This window comes from Aethina tumida, chromosome 2 (assembly GCF_024364675.1).
Source record: "Aethina tumida isolate Nest 87 chromosome 2, icAetTumi1.1, whole genome shotgun sequence".
Lineage (NCBI taxonomy): Eukaryota > Metazoa > Arthropoda > Insecta > Coleoptera > Nitidulidae > Aethina > Aethina tumida.
This window is the reverse complement of record NC_065436.1, coordinates 100,259-116,191: the sequence shown is the minus strand read 5'-3', so window position 1 is coordinate 116,191 and position 15,933 is coordinate 100,259. Positions and strand designations below refer to the sequence as shown.

The 15,933-nt window shown below is 38.5% G+C and overlaps 1 protein-coding gene across 1 annotated transcript; it reads left to right on the top strand.

Annotated features, from left to right (window-relative positions):
• Positions 1-10,044: 10,044 nt before the first annotated feature.
• LOC126264560 (uncharacterized) lies at positions 10,045-11,007 on the top strand. Its single transcript, XM_049963001.1, has 2 exons — positions 10,045-10,087; positions 10,142-11,007. The coding sequence occupies exons 1-2, from the start codon at positions 10,085-10,087 to the stop codon at positions 10,949-10,951; spliced, it is 813 nt and encodes a 270-aa protein (XP_049818958.1). The 5' UTR covers positions 10,045-10,084; the 3' UTR covers positions 10,952-11,007.
• Positions 11,008-15,933: the final 4,926 nt, after the last annotated feature.

The following is a 15,933-nucleotide window of genomic DNA, read 5'->3' as shown; positions in this document are numbered from 1 at the left end:
GTGAATGTTAACAATAAATGAGTCAATATCTAGTCAATATTGTAATTAATTATTAAACTCTTAATTTAGTCGATATAAATTTGGTAAATAAATAATTTTATTAAAAATAAAATTAATTTATTTTTTGATATTGAACATGTCAATATATTAATGTATTTAACCCAATTTATGAATTAAATTATGAAAATGCAAATTTAAATTCAAAATTTGGTCAATTTCTAGTCAATATTTGGAAAATATTAAAAAAACTATATTTAGATTAAGTTAGATTTAAAAATTACTGAGGTACATGTCTAGTCAATAAACCAAAGTATGAAAATTTATATTTTAAGTTATTTAAACAATTTTTGTGACCAATGTCAATTTGAATACGACAAAAATCTTAGGAATCAAATGAAAAAATTTATTCACATTTGGAATATTTGAAAAATGTTAAACATTTGAGAATTGTACAAATTGCAAACAACAAATAACATTCGGTGAGTTGATCGTGAAATGGCAAACACGTTCGAAACAATAATTTCCAAAGTAAATAAACTTTCGAGTCGTCACGACGAATCTAGTCAGCTTTGTCTAGTCTTTTGTAGTTTTTTAGAAAGAATATGAAAAAGTAAAATATTTAAATGCGGCACGTCCCGCCACGTTGTAGCAACGTGGCCACGCCGCCCCCTAGATTTACCTCCCCCCTCATTTATTTATTTATTTATTTATTTATTAGACCCTTTGTAAATAGAAGCAAATCCTAAAAATTGAAAAAAACGCAAACAATTGAAAAATGGAAAAAAACGAAAGAAAACACATCGCAACACGTCCACTAATTTAGGGTTAGTCCGTAAGTCCAGTAATTGATAATTATACCTAAAAGTAAAACATTTTAGAACACCACGGAACTTTGTACATACCTAAGTACAGAATAGGCAGTTTAGGCGACATGTTTAACTTGCACGTAGGTTTAAACCTTACTTACTTACTTACTTACTTACTTACTTACTTAACATAAATAACTACGTTTCTTCTCGTAACTTGTTCTTATTCTGTTCTCGACGATTTCTCAATGTTCAATGACTTTGGTCGGCCCAAACAAACGCAAAATCGGTCAGAAAGAAGTGAAACAACAACAACAACAACAACAACAACAACAAGAGACCGTTTGCGTTTGTTTCGGGCGATCTGTCGATCGAATACAACGTTTCGCAGACAACGAACTCATGCAAATAATAATCTAGTGTTACTTATCTACTTATGACTTACATATAAAAGATTAGAATAAGCGAGATTAAGTGAGATTTAATCTAGTCGCATCCCAGTCCCAGTTTTAGCGTAAATTAACAAAATAAACGTCCTAGTCCCATTTATAGTCAATTATTTATATCGTTTGGATTAAATTTATTGGAAACTTTATACTTATGAGTCGGATAAAAGTATATACTATCAATGTATTATATAGTATATATAGAGAATATGGAAAACAACAAAACAAAAGAAACTAAAAATATATGTCAACCGAAGATAGTTTTGGCAGTATTTTTGCAAGCATATATATATATATATTATATAAAGTATATTTATTTATTAGAAACGAAATTGGAATTAGAGTGTTGGGGCAGTGCAATAAGGCCCGTGCGCTGTGCCAGGCGAGTGTGCATCTAGTCATTAGCCATGTTCGAGTAGTGCCGGGCCACCGAATGGCCTCGCTCACAAACAGCTCCTGCCGGTCGAGCGTCGGCAGGATTTTGTGGGCGCGGACAGAGCCGGAGAAGCTGTAGAGCGTAAAAGTAGATACGAGCACGTGTAAAATAGCGAGTGATGCGCAAGTGTAGCAGTAGGAGTTATTTACTTAAAGAATATACAATTTATTATATAGTTTATTCGAAGATATTCGCTGGCAATAAGTTCGGGAGACGTCCCGAGTTCGTGCATGTTTTTACGCTGAGTAGAACCGACAACAACAAAGTACAAACACAAAAGCGGACACGATTGGAGACGGGGCGTGGGAGTCCTGCAGGACTCCGAGACCGCCTCCCGGAAGCCTGGTATTCAAAAAGCAATAAGCACAGTAGCAATACGTAGGAATAATCGCGTCGGGTCATGATTGCGTCGGCTTTTCTCGGAATCGTCACCCGACGCCCAAACTACTTAACTAACTTAACTAACTAATTACTTAACTTAGACACGTAAGATCTATAGACATCGAACAAATAAGAATTGAACGAAGCCGAGCGACGATTGTCTCAATCGACGTCGGCGTCGGACCCTTTTGCGGTGTCCGACGTCGATAGCGCCCTTCGAAGCGATCAATGCGATCGTCGCCACCGCTAGGTTTTAGCTGCCTGCCTATAAAATAGCAATATAGCGTGAGCAATAGTTTACAACTAATAACAATTAAAACAAATATAATAATCAAAGCAATACCATATACTGTATTATTATTATTATTACATAGAGTAGGTAGACGAATTTAGACGATTTTAAACGAAAAAGTAAGAATTATATGAAGTATATTGTAAATCCAACGAATAGCGTCGTGATATTATAGCGTGATAGCGCTGAAACATTGGGCAACATTGTGAAGAACGAGAGGAGAGACGACGTCCCTCCTCCCGCTCTGCGCTGCCGTAGCTTAATCGCAAATCCTGTACACATGCAGTCCAGTACTTGACCACATTATTATTATTATTACTATTATTATTATTATTATTATTATTATTATTACTGTAATACTAACATAGTAAGTTTTGTATTATATTTTCATAATAAATAGAATAGAAAACATCTGAATCTGATTTACTCGTCGATCCTGCTGTGCCGCCGTTGAGAGGTAAGTGAGTGAATTCAATCTTTTCACAGTGTTTCAGAATGTGTGTGTGTGTTTCGCATCGCGCTCAATTAGTGTAATGAAGCAGCGACGAATTTTAATTTTCGGTTCGTAAAAAGTGAAACAAGCAGGAAAAATGGAAATGCTTGTTGCTTCGCAGCAACAAAGCGCATTCATTCGATGGCGATTTTATCGGGCAAAAAGTCATAAATCCCGCGGCGGTAATTAATAAATCAATCACCGAAAACGGGACGCCATTAATCAAAAGGCTGACCGACCGAAAAATAAAAAATTACGTTCGATCGATGACTCATTTTAAGCTGACTCTTAATTCCGCTTCCGAATTAAAACGGCGCATAATCCCTCCGACATTTCCTGCGCCGATAAATTATTTCGGACGGATTTAATACAATTATTGCGGATTCGCAATATTGAATTTTTGTGCATTCATTCATTTTAATCTGCGATGGACAACCCACCGAAAAACCGAATTTATGGCCACACCGATTCGGTCGTTTAGTTATTTGCATTAATAAAATAGTCAAGGAAGACATTAAATGTGTCACCATCGAACATTTGTGGATAACATCGAACATTTGTGGATAACTGACCCAAATCGTCCGGATTTTTTTGCTAATTTTAATAAAATCGATGGTGCATGGTGAATACACCTGCTTTGCACGCCAAACATGCCAACTTATTTATGAGGGTGATAAATTAACGTTAAGGGTTTAAGAATCTCCGATAAAGTTTCACTCAACGAGGACAATTCGCGTGAAAAAACAACTTAACGAATAATTAATTAATCTGTTTTTCCTTTTACTTTGAGAAATTGAAACGTTAAATTACATTAATTACTCGCTCCGACATATGTAACTTTTCTAATTGCGCCGTCAAAAATTGAAAAGAAAGAAAGAAAGAAAGAATATTTGGTGGCAGCAACACTTAATTACTTCCTCTGAGGTAACTCCAGTTTGATGCGGACTTTTCCAGTATAATTACTATTCCAAAGTAACGATTCCTACAATTTTGGCTTGGATCCAAAATGCGATTCTTGAAATTGCCTTTCATTGATTTGCATTACAAAAGCGAGCGTTCAAAACTTCGCCATGTTCACCACTGTGTCAAGGATAACACGAAACCGAAACGATTGTTCCCGTTCTCGTATGTTGCTTTAGATCAGATTGTCCTGCTTCAAAAACACTCCAATATTTCAATATTTTATGGGCAAACAAGACGGGAACGATTCGGTTCGACTTATAAATCGATGCACCGTCAGCAGTGCCTTCATGTGGAGAACACGTCCAATTAAAAATGTAGGGACTCTTCGACAGGGATGGCAATGGACCCAACAGGTGTCTAAGAAGAAAGTAAATAAGGTCGGAAAGGATATTAATTTTTCCCCTTTCACTCGGTTCGGTGTTTATCCCCATCGTCGCAACCTTTGATTATTTAATTCCAAACCATCTGGCCGATACGTCAGCCACGATGACGGAGGGCACGAGCGCAACAGCTGCCCCGAGGGTGGAACTGTGTCCGGTGCACATTTATTAATTCTCCATTCTAATCGGCACCAGATGACACATACACGAGTACATCAACAGTGTAAACACCGATTTGTATCGACCTCTTTAGATAAGGACTAAGGAGGCTTTTAAATTGTTGCTATTAATATAAACATTGGGTGGATTGATTTTACATTTTAATAAAGCCAGACCCGATTTGAATGATTTACCCTTCCAATTTATGGATGTCTGTTTGCACAGGTCCAAATTACAACGTGCATTATTAATTGGCGTTAATTGGAAACTTGAAGTTGGCAAAGACGCCTGCGGTACAGCTCGTTCATGTTCCCTCTTCGCTTCCCGATATTCCCTAAATTATACAACAATTCCCTTAATCGTCCGACGCATCGAGACGTTATCCGAAATGTTGGCAACGATATAACGAGATTATGAATGCAACACGGGATTTGCACACCCAATATTTGTCTATGACTAACGTTCAACTTTGATGAATAACCATCCACTTCGTGTAACATGTTCTTATCGGGGTGTCTAATAAAGTAAATTGTGTTTCTCTGTTTCGTCGGCAGGTAAATAACGTTCGTACGTTCGTACGTGTGATGAACCGATAAAAAAGCGAGTTTCCTTGTAACTCGTAAGTCATAAGCTCATAACGTAATTAACTCGAAAACTAAAACGGAATGATCAGATATGGATATGTATGGTGGATATGTAAATTGACATGTTTCAACGTAATGCAAACATTATTAACTGTCGCTCTCCCACGAACATCTATCCACCAGAAAATGATGATTTATTGCTCATCACCTGCGAACTAAATGACGCGTGTAAACAGAATTTATCACTTGCAAGACGACACAAGAAATTATAATTCATGGCATCGATATGTGGCCGATGTGTGTTACCAATGAATTAGACAAAAAACAATCTCTCTCTTCGATTAACCTAATCCAATTCGTATCAAAATATTTAGAACAGATGCGTCCGGGTCAGCTGTTGAGTGTGACCAGGTGTGATGTGGTGTGTGGTGTTGGTGGAAACAGCTGAACCAGGTCTGGTCTCACCCCACCGTAACAATGCAACAAGTCCCAAAATTGTTTAGGGGTCGAAGTCCTCTAGACCATATTTCGATTAGATTAATTTTAAACTCGAACGAATCATCTGCAATGCCAAAATCAGTAAAGTAATAGGCAGTTTCGAATTGGTAAAGTTAAACGAACACGATTGTACAAGTAATTGAGGCACTCTCACAATATATAATTTAGCAATCCCATTACTGATTAATGGCGGCCTTATTACCGATCCAGCGACAGTTTAACTAGTCCAATATTCATTTGTTCGATTTACTGTTTTGGTGTGTGGCAATTGCTGAGAAATCAATTTCTGTCGTTCAATTATATAAAATGGTAATGTTTTATCGTCAATGTTTGTCAGTAGAGTTGATTTTGATGAGATGGTAAACTGGACAAATTAAAACAATTTATGTTTAGATAGGACAATTTTTGAATCGCTGTAATAGTTATAAATACATTTTCATATACACAGTTTGTTTAAATTAGTTTAATCAAGTATACACATACAAAATGCGTGTGTAATGTGAATTCAGTTGAAAAATGTATCAAAGTTACGGTCAAAGTTTATCAATGAATTGTAAAACTTTCTATTGGCACATGTCGTATAAATGACCATTATTTTCCCATGTATCAACACAGTAATGTAGATAATATTGCGTGGGAATATTTCATCGATCAATTTCCCCATACTCAATAACAATGGGGCTTAATTTCACAGGTGTAAACAATATACGCTATTTTATTTATAACTGACGCAGTTTTTTATTTTTATACTTATTATTAATGCTAATAATCCAAGTTAAATAATTTTAAAGAGTTTTAGATGAACTTTATATATTATTAAAATTCTACGAGTAAAATTTAATATAATAATATATAAATAATGTCAAAGAATTTATTATTATAAACAGTGTTTGTTAAAACATGTAATGCATTTATAAATAATAAACTAAATAAAGTTGATTTCAAATTTATAGATTTTTTTAAATTGTCATTATTATTGTTCTTAAATTGGTAATTAGTGCGATGTACTGTATTGTAAGTTTTCTATGCACGTATTTTATGAAATAAATCAAGTTGGCACAATTGGTAACTTGACCTAACCTAACATTGGCGCCTTTTAATTTAAGTTTGCGTAAAACTTACTAACAATTGTTTTTAATTAAATAATTAAAATATTATAATTATAACGTTCTAATTCGATTGTAAGTTTATGTTTTAATATATATTAAACAGTAATGATAATAACAGTTACAATTTACCTGTTTAAAATTATCAATTTTGTTTATACAAATTCACATTTTGTTTAGTAGTATTTTTAAAGTTATGCCGTGAATAATTGAAACATTTTCAAACAAATATGTAATGTTTACTACCCGATAGTTACTGTTTAAATGAATTTTAATTGTTATATGTGTGTTGTGTTTAAAGTGCAGTGATTATAAGTAGTCAAGAGGAATGCTTAATTAATTGTGGTAAGTGACTCATATTTATTAAATTTTAACATTAAATTGTTTAAATTTATTTTCATTTTAAATTAAGTTTTAATTGTATTGTTATAGGTGACCATTGAGCAGGATTCCACAAGTCATCCAGTTCCTTTGGAATATTTGGAAAATGTTAAGGTTTGTAAATAATTTTTTCCTTCAAATATCAATTTTTAATTGAATAATTTCTTGTTTTAGGTAAGTGGAGTAGACGTATTACTATTCAAAACATAAAGTAATGTATTTGAAGAGATAGGTAATTAATGAAATTGGATGGGAAGGAGTCACAGTCTAAATTAATCCATTTATTATTATCGCAATTTCTGTAGGGAGGTAATTTTGCGTTAAAGCTGCTTAATTATGAAACTAATGCCAAGAAAATCGGCAAATTTGAACGGAATGGATCAAGATGTTGTTTTAATTATCGGTGCGAAGAAGCAGCAATACAAGAGTCCAAAATTTGGTCGGGTCGAGTAATTAGTAATTAGCCGAAAGTTTTCTTGCATAAATAAAAGCGGGTCGGTCGGATTCAAGTGACCGTAATGACCTCGCCACTCCAGATTATGATTCGAGACTTTAACGATGAATTAATCGCCGCGTTGACATTACAAAGTCATTAGTTCTTGGAGTCGTTATCGCACTGTATCTATCTATCATAGTGTGCGATAAAAGCGTATTCGGAGCCGGGATTAGCATTCAGGAAGCCATTAGCCAAATGACGTTATGTATCTGATGATTAGATCCAGGAATGGAAAGGTGGAGGCGGAGGCGGATGCGGATGCGATACCGCGATTAATGCGTTCGGCCATTTGGGCCGCGGCCTAAAAGCGCATCTGATCAATCCACTCACTCCACCACACAAAACTAACAGAGTGGCTTAACGATCCTGCTTCGTTCCCTCAACCTCAACTTTTTGCAGAGCGAAAAAGAAAGCGGGAAACGTAGAATGTTTCTGTGATCGTCTGTGAAACTCAACAGGTACGAAACATTATTTAGTGTTTATTTTACGGCAATGTTCGGAGGGAAAATAAGACGCTTTCCGTCCCTAAGTGCTACAATTAACGGCGACATGAATTTCTACTTCGCGTCCCTCCACCAAATGGAATTTGCCATTCCGTAGCAGAAAATATCGTGTAAAATTAATAATAAACGACAAGGCAGTGGCAGCCGACTGCGGAGGACGCTTTCCCCCGTAATTATTAATAAAATTAACGCTCATCGAACGGTCTCTTCTCTTTTTGCTCCGTCCGTCACTTCTTTTAACAGCCACTATTTATTTATCAGACGCATTCGATTCCCTGGGAATCGGGAACACGGTAACGGCAAATCGATACCAATCCGGATTGGATGGGAAAAATTAGCGAGTCATTAACGTAATTGAGTCCGATCGCTGCGTCATCGTTTTCTAGTTATTCCGTGTTTTGTTTATGTAATTTTGGAAAAATCAAATGTGTTAGTGCGATTCCTGCAATTCCCATTAATTGGGCCAATTTTCGGCAAAACTTAATCAATTAGCGTAGCCATCGGGAAATCGCCACTCGAAATCGCGGCCGGCGAATTTCCACTTTCCAATCGGATTTCCGACATGCAGAGAAGAGGCACTCGTATCGAATTTTCACTCGAGTGTCCGTCTATAGAGTTTTCCTAACTAATCCAATCAAATGTGGAGATTGATTAACGATTTCTCAATTTGCACGTTTCTTAATTTCTTACAAACACTACATATAATCAAGTAAATTATCCTGTGGAGCAGAACCAACGGATTTTGTTGCGTATCGGAACCTTGTGAATGACAAACAATTTGATAATTTTGATTCGGGCGGAGAACGGATATAATTGGCTAAACTAATCAGTGGAACGGAGCAGATTCAGCGATTGCGGCTTTCAATTAAACCGGGCAGCGGCGCAAGATTTTTCCCGGGATAACGAGGTAATTTTTCACGTGTGAGCGGTGGTGGTGGCGGCGGTGGCGGCGGCGGCAGCGGCATCAGATGATTACAGAGCAAACAGTGGCGGCAGCTCCGGCAATATTGGCTCTGCCAATTTACCCATTGCCCGAATGCTCTTTTATCGATGCGAAAATGGTCAGTCGGAATCTTTTTACTCATTCGCACCTCAAAAACTTTTCATTTGTGTTCTTAGGAATTCCTTTTTACATACAATTATTCGTCATAAATCACGTTCCTTCATTTTTACCGTCAGAACGAAAATTGTTGTTTTTCTAAACGAGGCGGGATTAAACAGTTGGTCGTGATGAATAGATACGCATTCGCTGTTAGAAAATGAGGATACGGTTATTTGCTATTTGTTATTTGTTCGGTTTCAGACGTTCTGGAGTTGAAAACAAAAGCGTGCTCCTTCTTTTTTTGATGCCCTCGATTCGATTCGATTGTCTGTTGAAATCGGTTCTCGGATTGGTGTTCCTGCTGCTGCTGCTGCTGCTGCTGCTGCTACTGCTGCATCTCGAACCGACTCTGTAATGAAGCCGTGAACAAACTGCATTTCCACTGTAGTCGCTTCTTGATTTTTCCTTTTCGTTTTGTTTAAATGCCGTTTATGAGACGTCTAGGCAAAATGGGGATTTCGGATGTTTTGTGTCTTGTGGCAAAAGTTTTCGTATGCTAGAAAAAAGGGAATAGAAATTGACCCAATTTGTCGTCTGGACGACGCGTCGTCTTCTCGGCTCGAGATTCGTTATCGCCTCCACTCAGGCCCACTTTGCAATGGTTGCACCTCTCAATGGCCACTTGTGGCTACTCCTTTCCTCTCCTTTCTTTCCCTTTCTTTCTTTTCCTTTTTCTTTTCTGTTCTCGCCCTTTTACTTTCTCGCCTTTCCTCTTTACATACATAATAATTATGATATGCATAAAATACAAAAAGTTATTAGCTATTTCCAAATGAAAAATACATTTTAAAACTCATTTAGTTTAAATGTTTACCAATAATAAGTCAAGTCCAAATGATATATAGATTTAGTGAGTTGTATAATTATCTAAACCATAAATAATAAACAATAATTGAGAAATAGATGCGGTACTTGTTAAACACGGAAGTCCTTGTAAACTTGAACTAATCTCTAGAGATGCATTTTTTATTAAGGAACTTATCTATTAATAATGAAATTATGTGAAATTGTTGCGCATTTCTAGTTTAATTCTAATTAAGTGAGTGTCAATTTGGAAAATGGTAAGTGCTGATTAGATTTCATTTAACAATTGTAATTATTAAAATCATCCTCAGCGGAGAAAAACGTTGTTTCTTTTGGTGGTATTGAGTTACATTTCGGTCACGTCGAGTTGCAACAGTTGCTGTGCTAGTTGCAGCAGCTGCACCACACTCACCTGCGTGGAGACTTGCCCCCAAAAATGCTGTTCATCAAGTGACTGCTGCGACAAATGTTCTAGTCCCACCCCTGCCACTACTCCCACAGGTCCCAGCAGTGGCACGACGAGACGGACTGACTGCGATGATTCCAACACTATAAGTGTGTCGAACAATGCGAGTAACAATATTGAAAACCATCTGTCGATAAACAACACAGTCGTTCATACGAACCGTATTAATTTACTAATTAGCATTTCCAACATCAACACCAACAATGTGGTGTGCGGTGAAGGATGCTCGGAAAGTAGCACCACAAGACCAACGAGAGTCCCGCCACACACATCTCCGCCACCACCGGTAACACCAACAACAACAACAACAACAACAACACGGTCAGAGTGTTGCACCGATCGAATAGTTCCCGTAGGGATTCCAGTTCCCGTTGCCGTTCCGGTACCGATTTATCTTCAGCCGCCTCCGAATTGTTGCTACGTTCTAAACCCTTGCGTGACTCAGCAATGCACCACCTACACCAAGACGTGCGGCAGCTATTGTACCAGTTCCTTCATGTACAGCGGAATGAATCCGTGCGGAGGTGGAGGTTGCAGGAGACGCAGTCACTGGACCACAAACGACGGCTACACTCAGGACTGCTCCGGCTGCACCGAAGACTCTTTCCGTTCCTACTCCGATTACCGAAGATGTCACGGATGTTTCTACATCTGATCTGATCCACGTTTTGTTATTGTAGTTGATTAACCGATTAAATGTTTGCGATGCGATGTAAGAGAAAGTTTATTTGCCGCTCAAACGCGAGAATTAAAATCGAACATCCGAAATTGTCTCGATCGTAATTTAAAATGGCTTCGGTGCCGTTTTAAAATTTAATTTGGCTCGGTGTAACCGACTCGTCGCCACGCGGTGAGAATCGTGACAATTGCCGCGACAATCGTCCCGCAAAATACTAATTTCATAAATAAGACGCTGCTCGAAATTAAATGAAACTTTTTCCGACGAAAATGTAAAATGTAATTTTCCCGAGCGAGGCACACATTATGCAGTCGGGCGATGATATTAAGGGTGGCTGCGTTTTTTCACCTCCCTTAATCAATTTCTCTTTAATGCTCCGATTGTTTCGTCCTTTCGTCCAACATATCGGGAACATAATCATAAAGAGAACACACGAACAGATTCTCGTTAACCGGATTTTATGTCTCGTATCAAATCGCGTTTGGAAAACGATTATCGCACGTAACGACACCGAATAAAGCGTTTAATGGGCCCTAATCATTATTGACCAATAAACCAGCTAAACAGCCAAACAGCTAAACAGGCAGCATGTTTGTTTTATCCCGTGTCATCGTCGTGGTACGCGTAAATGGGTTAATAATGATAACTTTCACTCCGTCTCTTTCGAGTGTGGAGTAAAATTATTGAGTTGGCCGCGTATCCGAAATGACAGAGCGTCGTAATTGCAGGAGAGGAAGTAATGTCAGCACAGCTCATTAACGTTCGGTTTCAGCTGCGGTTTCGGCCGGTTTTAGGTGCTGTCTCTGCGTTTTGTTAGTCGACCTTTCATGAAAATGTCGCGGGAACACCTTCAAAACTCTCCCTCTTCTTTCCCCGTCGTTTAAACTGGATACGCTTGCCATTTTATTTGATGTTGAGAGGGAATTGTCGAAAATACCAAATTGTCTAATTTTAACAAAGGTATTTTAAATAAATTACATATTATTTGGGAAATACTGAAGATGTATTGTTCATTTGTCTTTCTCTAAACCTCTCTCTATGATTGAGAAGTAATGAGAGGAAAAGGTAAAGAATACAATTCAGCCATTGTTTTGTACTTAAGCAGTGTTCATTATATTTAATAGATGCGATGCACCATCGGGAGCGAATGGAGGTGAATTCTCCCCGTAATGATAATGGTCTTGGTGGAGTTTTCGAATTTTTTTCTGCGATTCGTACACGTTCGGACAATTGTCGGGAAGTTGTCCCTTTTTTCGTGGAGCATATTAAAACAACGGGCGCGTGTTTTTAATACTCCTCGGTTCTGCCTTATCTCCTTTTTAATATCCCTTTATGAAAGCGTGCATCTGTTGCGTGCATATATTACGGAGAGGATGTTTCGCAGCCATCTGGAATATACCTACTCCCGTATTTTATTTCAATATACATTCACGTGGCGTTCCAGCTCTTCTTCTAATTCCTGCCGCTCCTGTCGTTTCTGCAGCTTTTGTCGACTCGATATTCACTTCCACAGAAATGTACCGAACACTCTATTAGATAACGATTTTTTGCATATTTTAATGAAAATCTGGAATAGTCGATAGAAAGTCAACAATGTTAATTTGAGAATGACGTTGAAAATGCGGACTAGAACAGCGCAGCACACACAGCGAAAGTTTAAACCGGTCCCCGAACGGCCGAATGGCACAAATAAAAGGAAATGAAACCGTAAATTAAATCATTAGTTTGAATGTGTGTGTCTCCCCGTTCCTAATTCGGAATATTCAAATTCAACAAGTACAAAAACCGTAAAACCGTTTCGTTCTCGTCCTTTTTCGAGGATTAATCCTGTAAGTTTCAAGAAGAGAATGTTGATGAGGAGGAGGAGGAGGAGGAGGAGGAACAGGGGAGTGTTTTCGGATGTGCGCCACATTGGCTGTGTACAAATGTTTTTTCCTCTTTCATTTCGGCCAAAACGAATTTCAATTTGAATGGTTGGAATAGGAAACGGAATTTTTTTACGCGTCCGAAGAGATTGCGGGAATCCCCCGCGGTCCTCAAATATTTATTGCTCTTTTCCCTCAAGTACTCTCGCAAAAACAAAAACAGTTTCATTTGCATTTTGCGACTGCTCTTTCGACTGTTTGTCTCTATTTTCTATTAATTTCCATTCGAATTTCAATTGCAACATGTCGTTGACAATTACGAATGTCAGTTTATAATTGGAAGTCGCAGCTTTGCGTGGTTTGAGCGACACAAAGGCGGCGTAGACGCAGGAAAAGAAGGAGAGAAGAGGGAAAGAAAGACACTTGTAGCCGGTCGGAACACTCGAGTATTGTGCTGAGTAAGTGGAGTAGAGCGGCGTCGACTGAAAAACTGAAAACCGAAACTGAAACGAGCACGTGGGCACGTCTCACGTCTGACAACAAGTACCTGTCCTGATGACGATGACGAGAATGGAGAATAGTCAAGTCGAGTCGCGTCGACTCGAGTGGACATGTTACGTTACTCACACACACGATGCGCTTCTCAAAAGTCGATTGAGTCGTGATTTGTTAAATAAAATGTGTATAAAGCGGAATATTAAATATAAAATTACACTTTGTTAAACATTTTGAATTTCAATTGGATTGAATATTCATGACTTTTTACAACGTCGACTGCCGGTTCGAATTTGAAAATATTTAATATTTTTAACATTATTTCTAATCAATCATTTCAAAAGTAAATAAAGTGTATGATGGAGTTAGAGTTTAATTCGAAATAGGAAAGTGAAAAAGTGGACAAACAGTTCCGGAATTAATTTACAGGTGGTCAAATATTGAAAGCGTTTAAAGGTGAAATCGTGTAACGGACTAAATGCATCGTTTTAATTGTTGGGCCGTTTTTAAATATTTAATCAGCAATTGATGAAAACAGCTTTTCGTTTTTAGCGTGTCGCAAATCGCATCAATATTCATACGATCCTATTCCAATTTGCCCACTGTCCACTGTTTGTTTTGATCTGCATTTTTCGCCATAATTATTCCGCGTTCGTGATTACACCAATGTGGAACCATTTACACTTTGTACGGATATAGTTTTTCGTTTGCCACACAGTACATAAATTCCTTAATAATGAACTATTCTTGAAAATGGGGAGTAATAATTATAGAGAATCAAAATTACATGTTGGCTTCGAGGAAATAAACGATTCACTTTATTCGAAAGGAACGTAGGTTGTAACTTGCGACAGATGATGCCCTTCCCCGACTCGAGTCTGGAATAAAGTGTCCGACATACCTTTGTGCGGATTCCGCAGGACCAGGTGTGAGTTACGTTCGTAATTTCGGGTCGGTAAACCGACCGGATCCGGTATCGCACCACGCGAAACCGCAAATGTCATTTCCGTTTCTGTTGTTCGAAGGATACGGTCTCGGTTACCAATCGGATTATTCAACTCAACAACTGGACCGGTTACATATTAATTGATGGCTTTCCTCGAAAACACAACCACCAATCACACTAATTGGTAATGTGCTAATCCCATTTGACAGATGTTGCCTTACCTACAAATTACTCTCGAGAACCAACCGAAATATCGGCTTTCCTTCTAATTGTTGCTGTGGAAATGTATAAAAAACACGTACACCTCCGTCCCTGAGAGCGTTGGAGAAAAGGAGGGAAACCTTCGCAGCAGGAAACGAATGTTTGTCGGTGGAAAAAGGGTAAAAATCGAAAATTGCGAGTTTGTCCAGTTCTCATATTCGCCATTTCCACGATCCGGATTAATTCGTTCTAATTTAACAAAAGCTCCGGGGCCGCACGTGTCCCGAATTCCGCGCGTCCATTCGCGCCCCGGAAAATCCGGTTAGTGCAAGACAAAAGCCGGTAAATAATTGAAGAACGTGTTCTGCCTCGCCCTCGCCCACCCCTTCGAAAATATTGCAAATTTAGGCGGTCTTAATTATTTTCGTCTTTATGCAATTTGCGTTTACGTTTGTTTCTCCCTTTCTCCCTCTCCCTCTCTCTCTCTCTCTCTCTCTCTCTCTCTCTCTCTCTCTCTCTGTCTGTTTTCATTTGTTTAGTTTAATTGGATTCGAGAACAATCTGTCCGCACAACTTTTAAACAAACTAAAAGTGTGTTTGTTATGAAAGGAGCCAAACATGCATATCCAAATAAGGCGGCCCTGGAAAGGTTTATTCCCGGATAAAACCGCAACAAAATGCACATAATGTCGCAACGAAATTCGCCCCGAACCATCCAACTCAAAATTGAATATCGGGTCGAGTTGTTGGTAAATATCTCGCGGAGAACCTGTTGCCACTTCGAATTCAGACCATCACGTCCCGTTTTTATTGGACCCATCTTCTTCATTTCTCTGTCGCGATTTTGCGAACGTCCGTCCGACTGTTCCCCGTCCAGCGTCGCTTCTACAGATTCGGGACCATTATTACACAAATTGGAGTCGCCGCCGAGAGCGGAATGCTCCGGGAAATTACCCGGATTCGGAACGGGAGGTTTTTATTGGGCGATTCCGGTCGTGATTACGCCATTCACCGCCGGAATATTTCAAACTGGGACAAAAGCAGTCACGGTCAACTTGGGAAATTTATTTTACACTTTACTTTACTTTACCGCTTGTTTCCGTGTTGATTCATCGGCGTACGCCACTGATCGCTCTTGTCATTCGCAGCGACATTACGGAGATGTATAAATCAGAGCGAGATACTCACATGCACTGCGAGGGTTGCGAGGGCTGCGACCCCCGATTTGCAAACCGCTCAGCGAAAACATGTCAAATCTCATCTATTATACAGATTGATGTACACACACACACACACATTTCTGCAAATTCCGACCGGTGTATCTTAACGGGGTTAATGTACACGTGGAATTTCAATGAGAAAACTAAATCGTCAATTATTGCGGCGGTGGAGGAGTGTGGGAGGATGGGGAGGAGGATGTTTAAAAATAATGAAACGTGTTTCGTATCGAG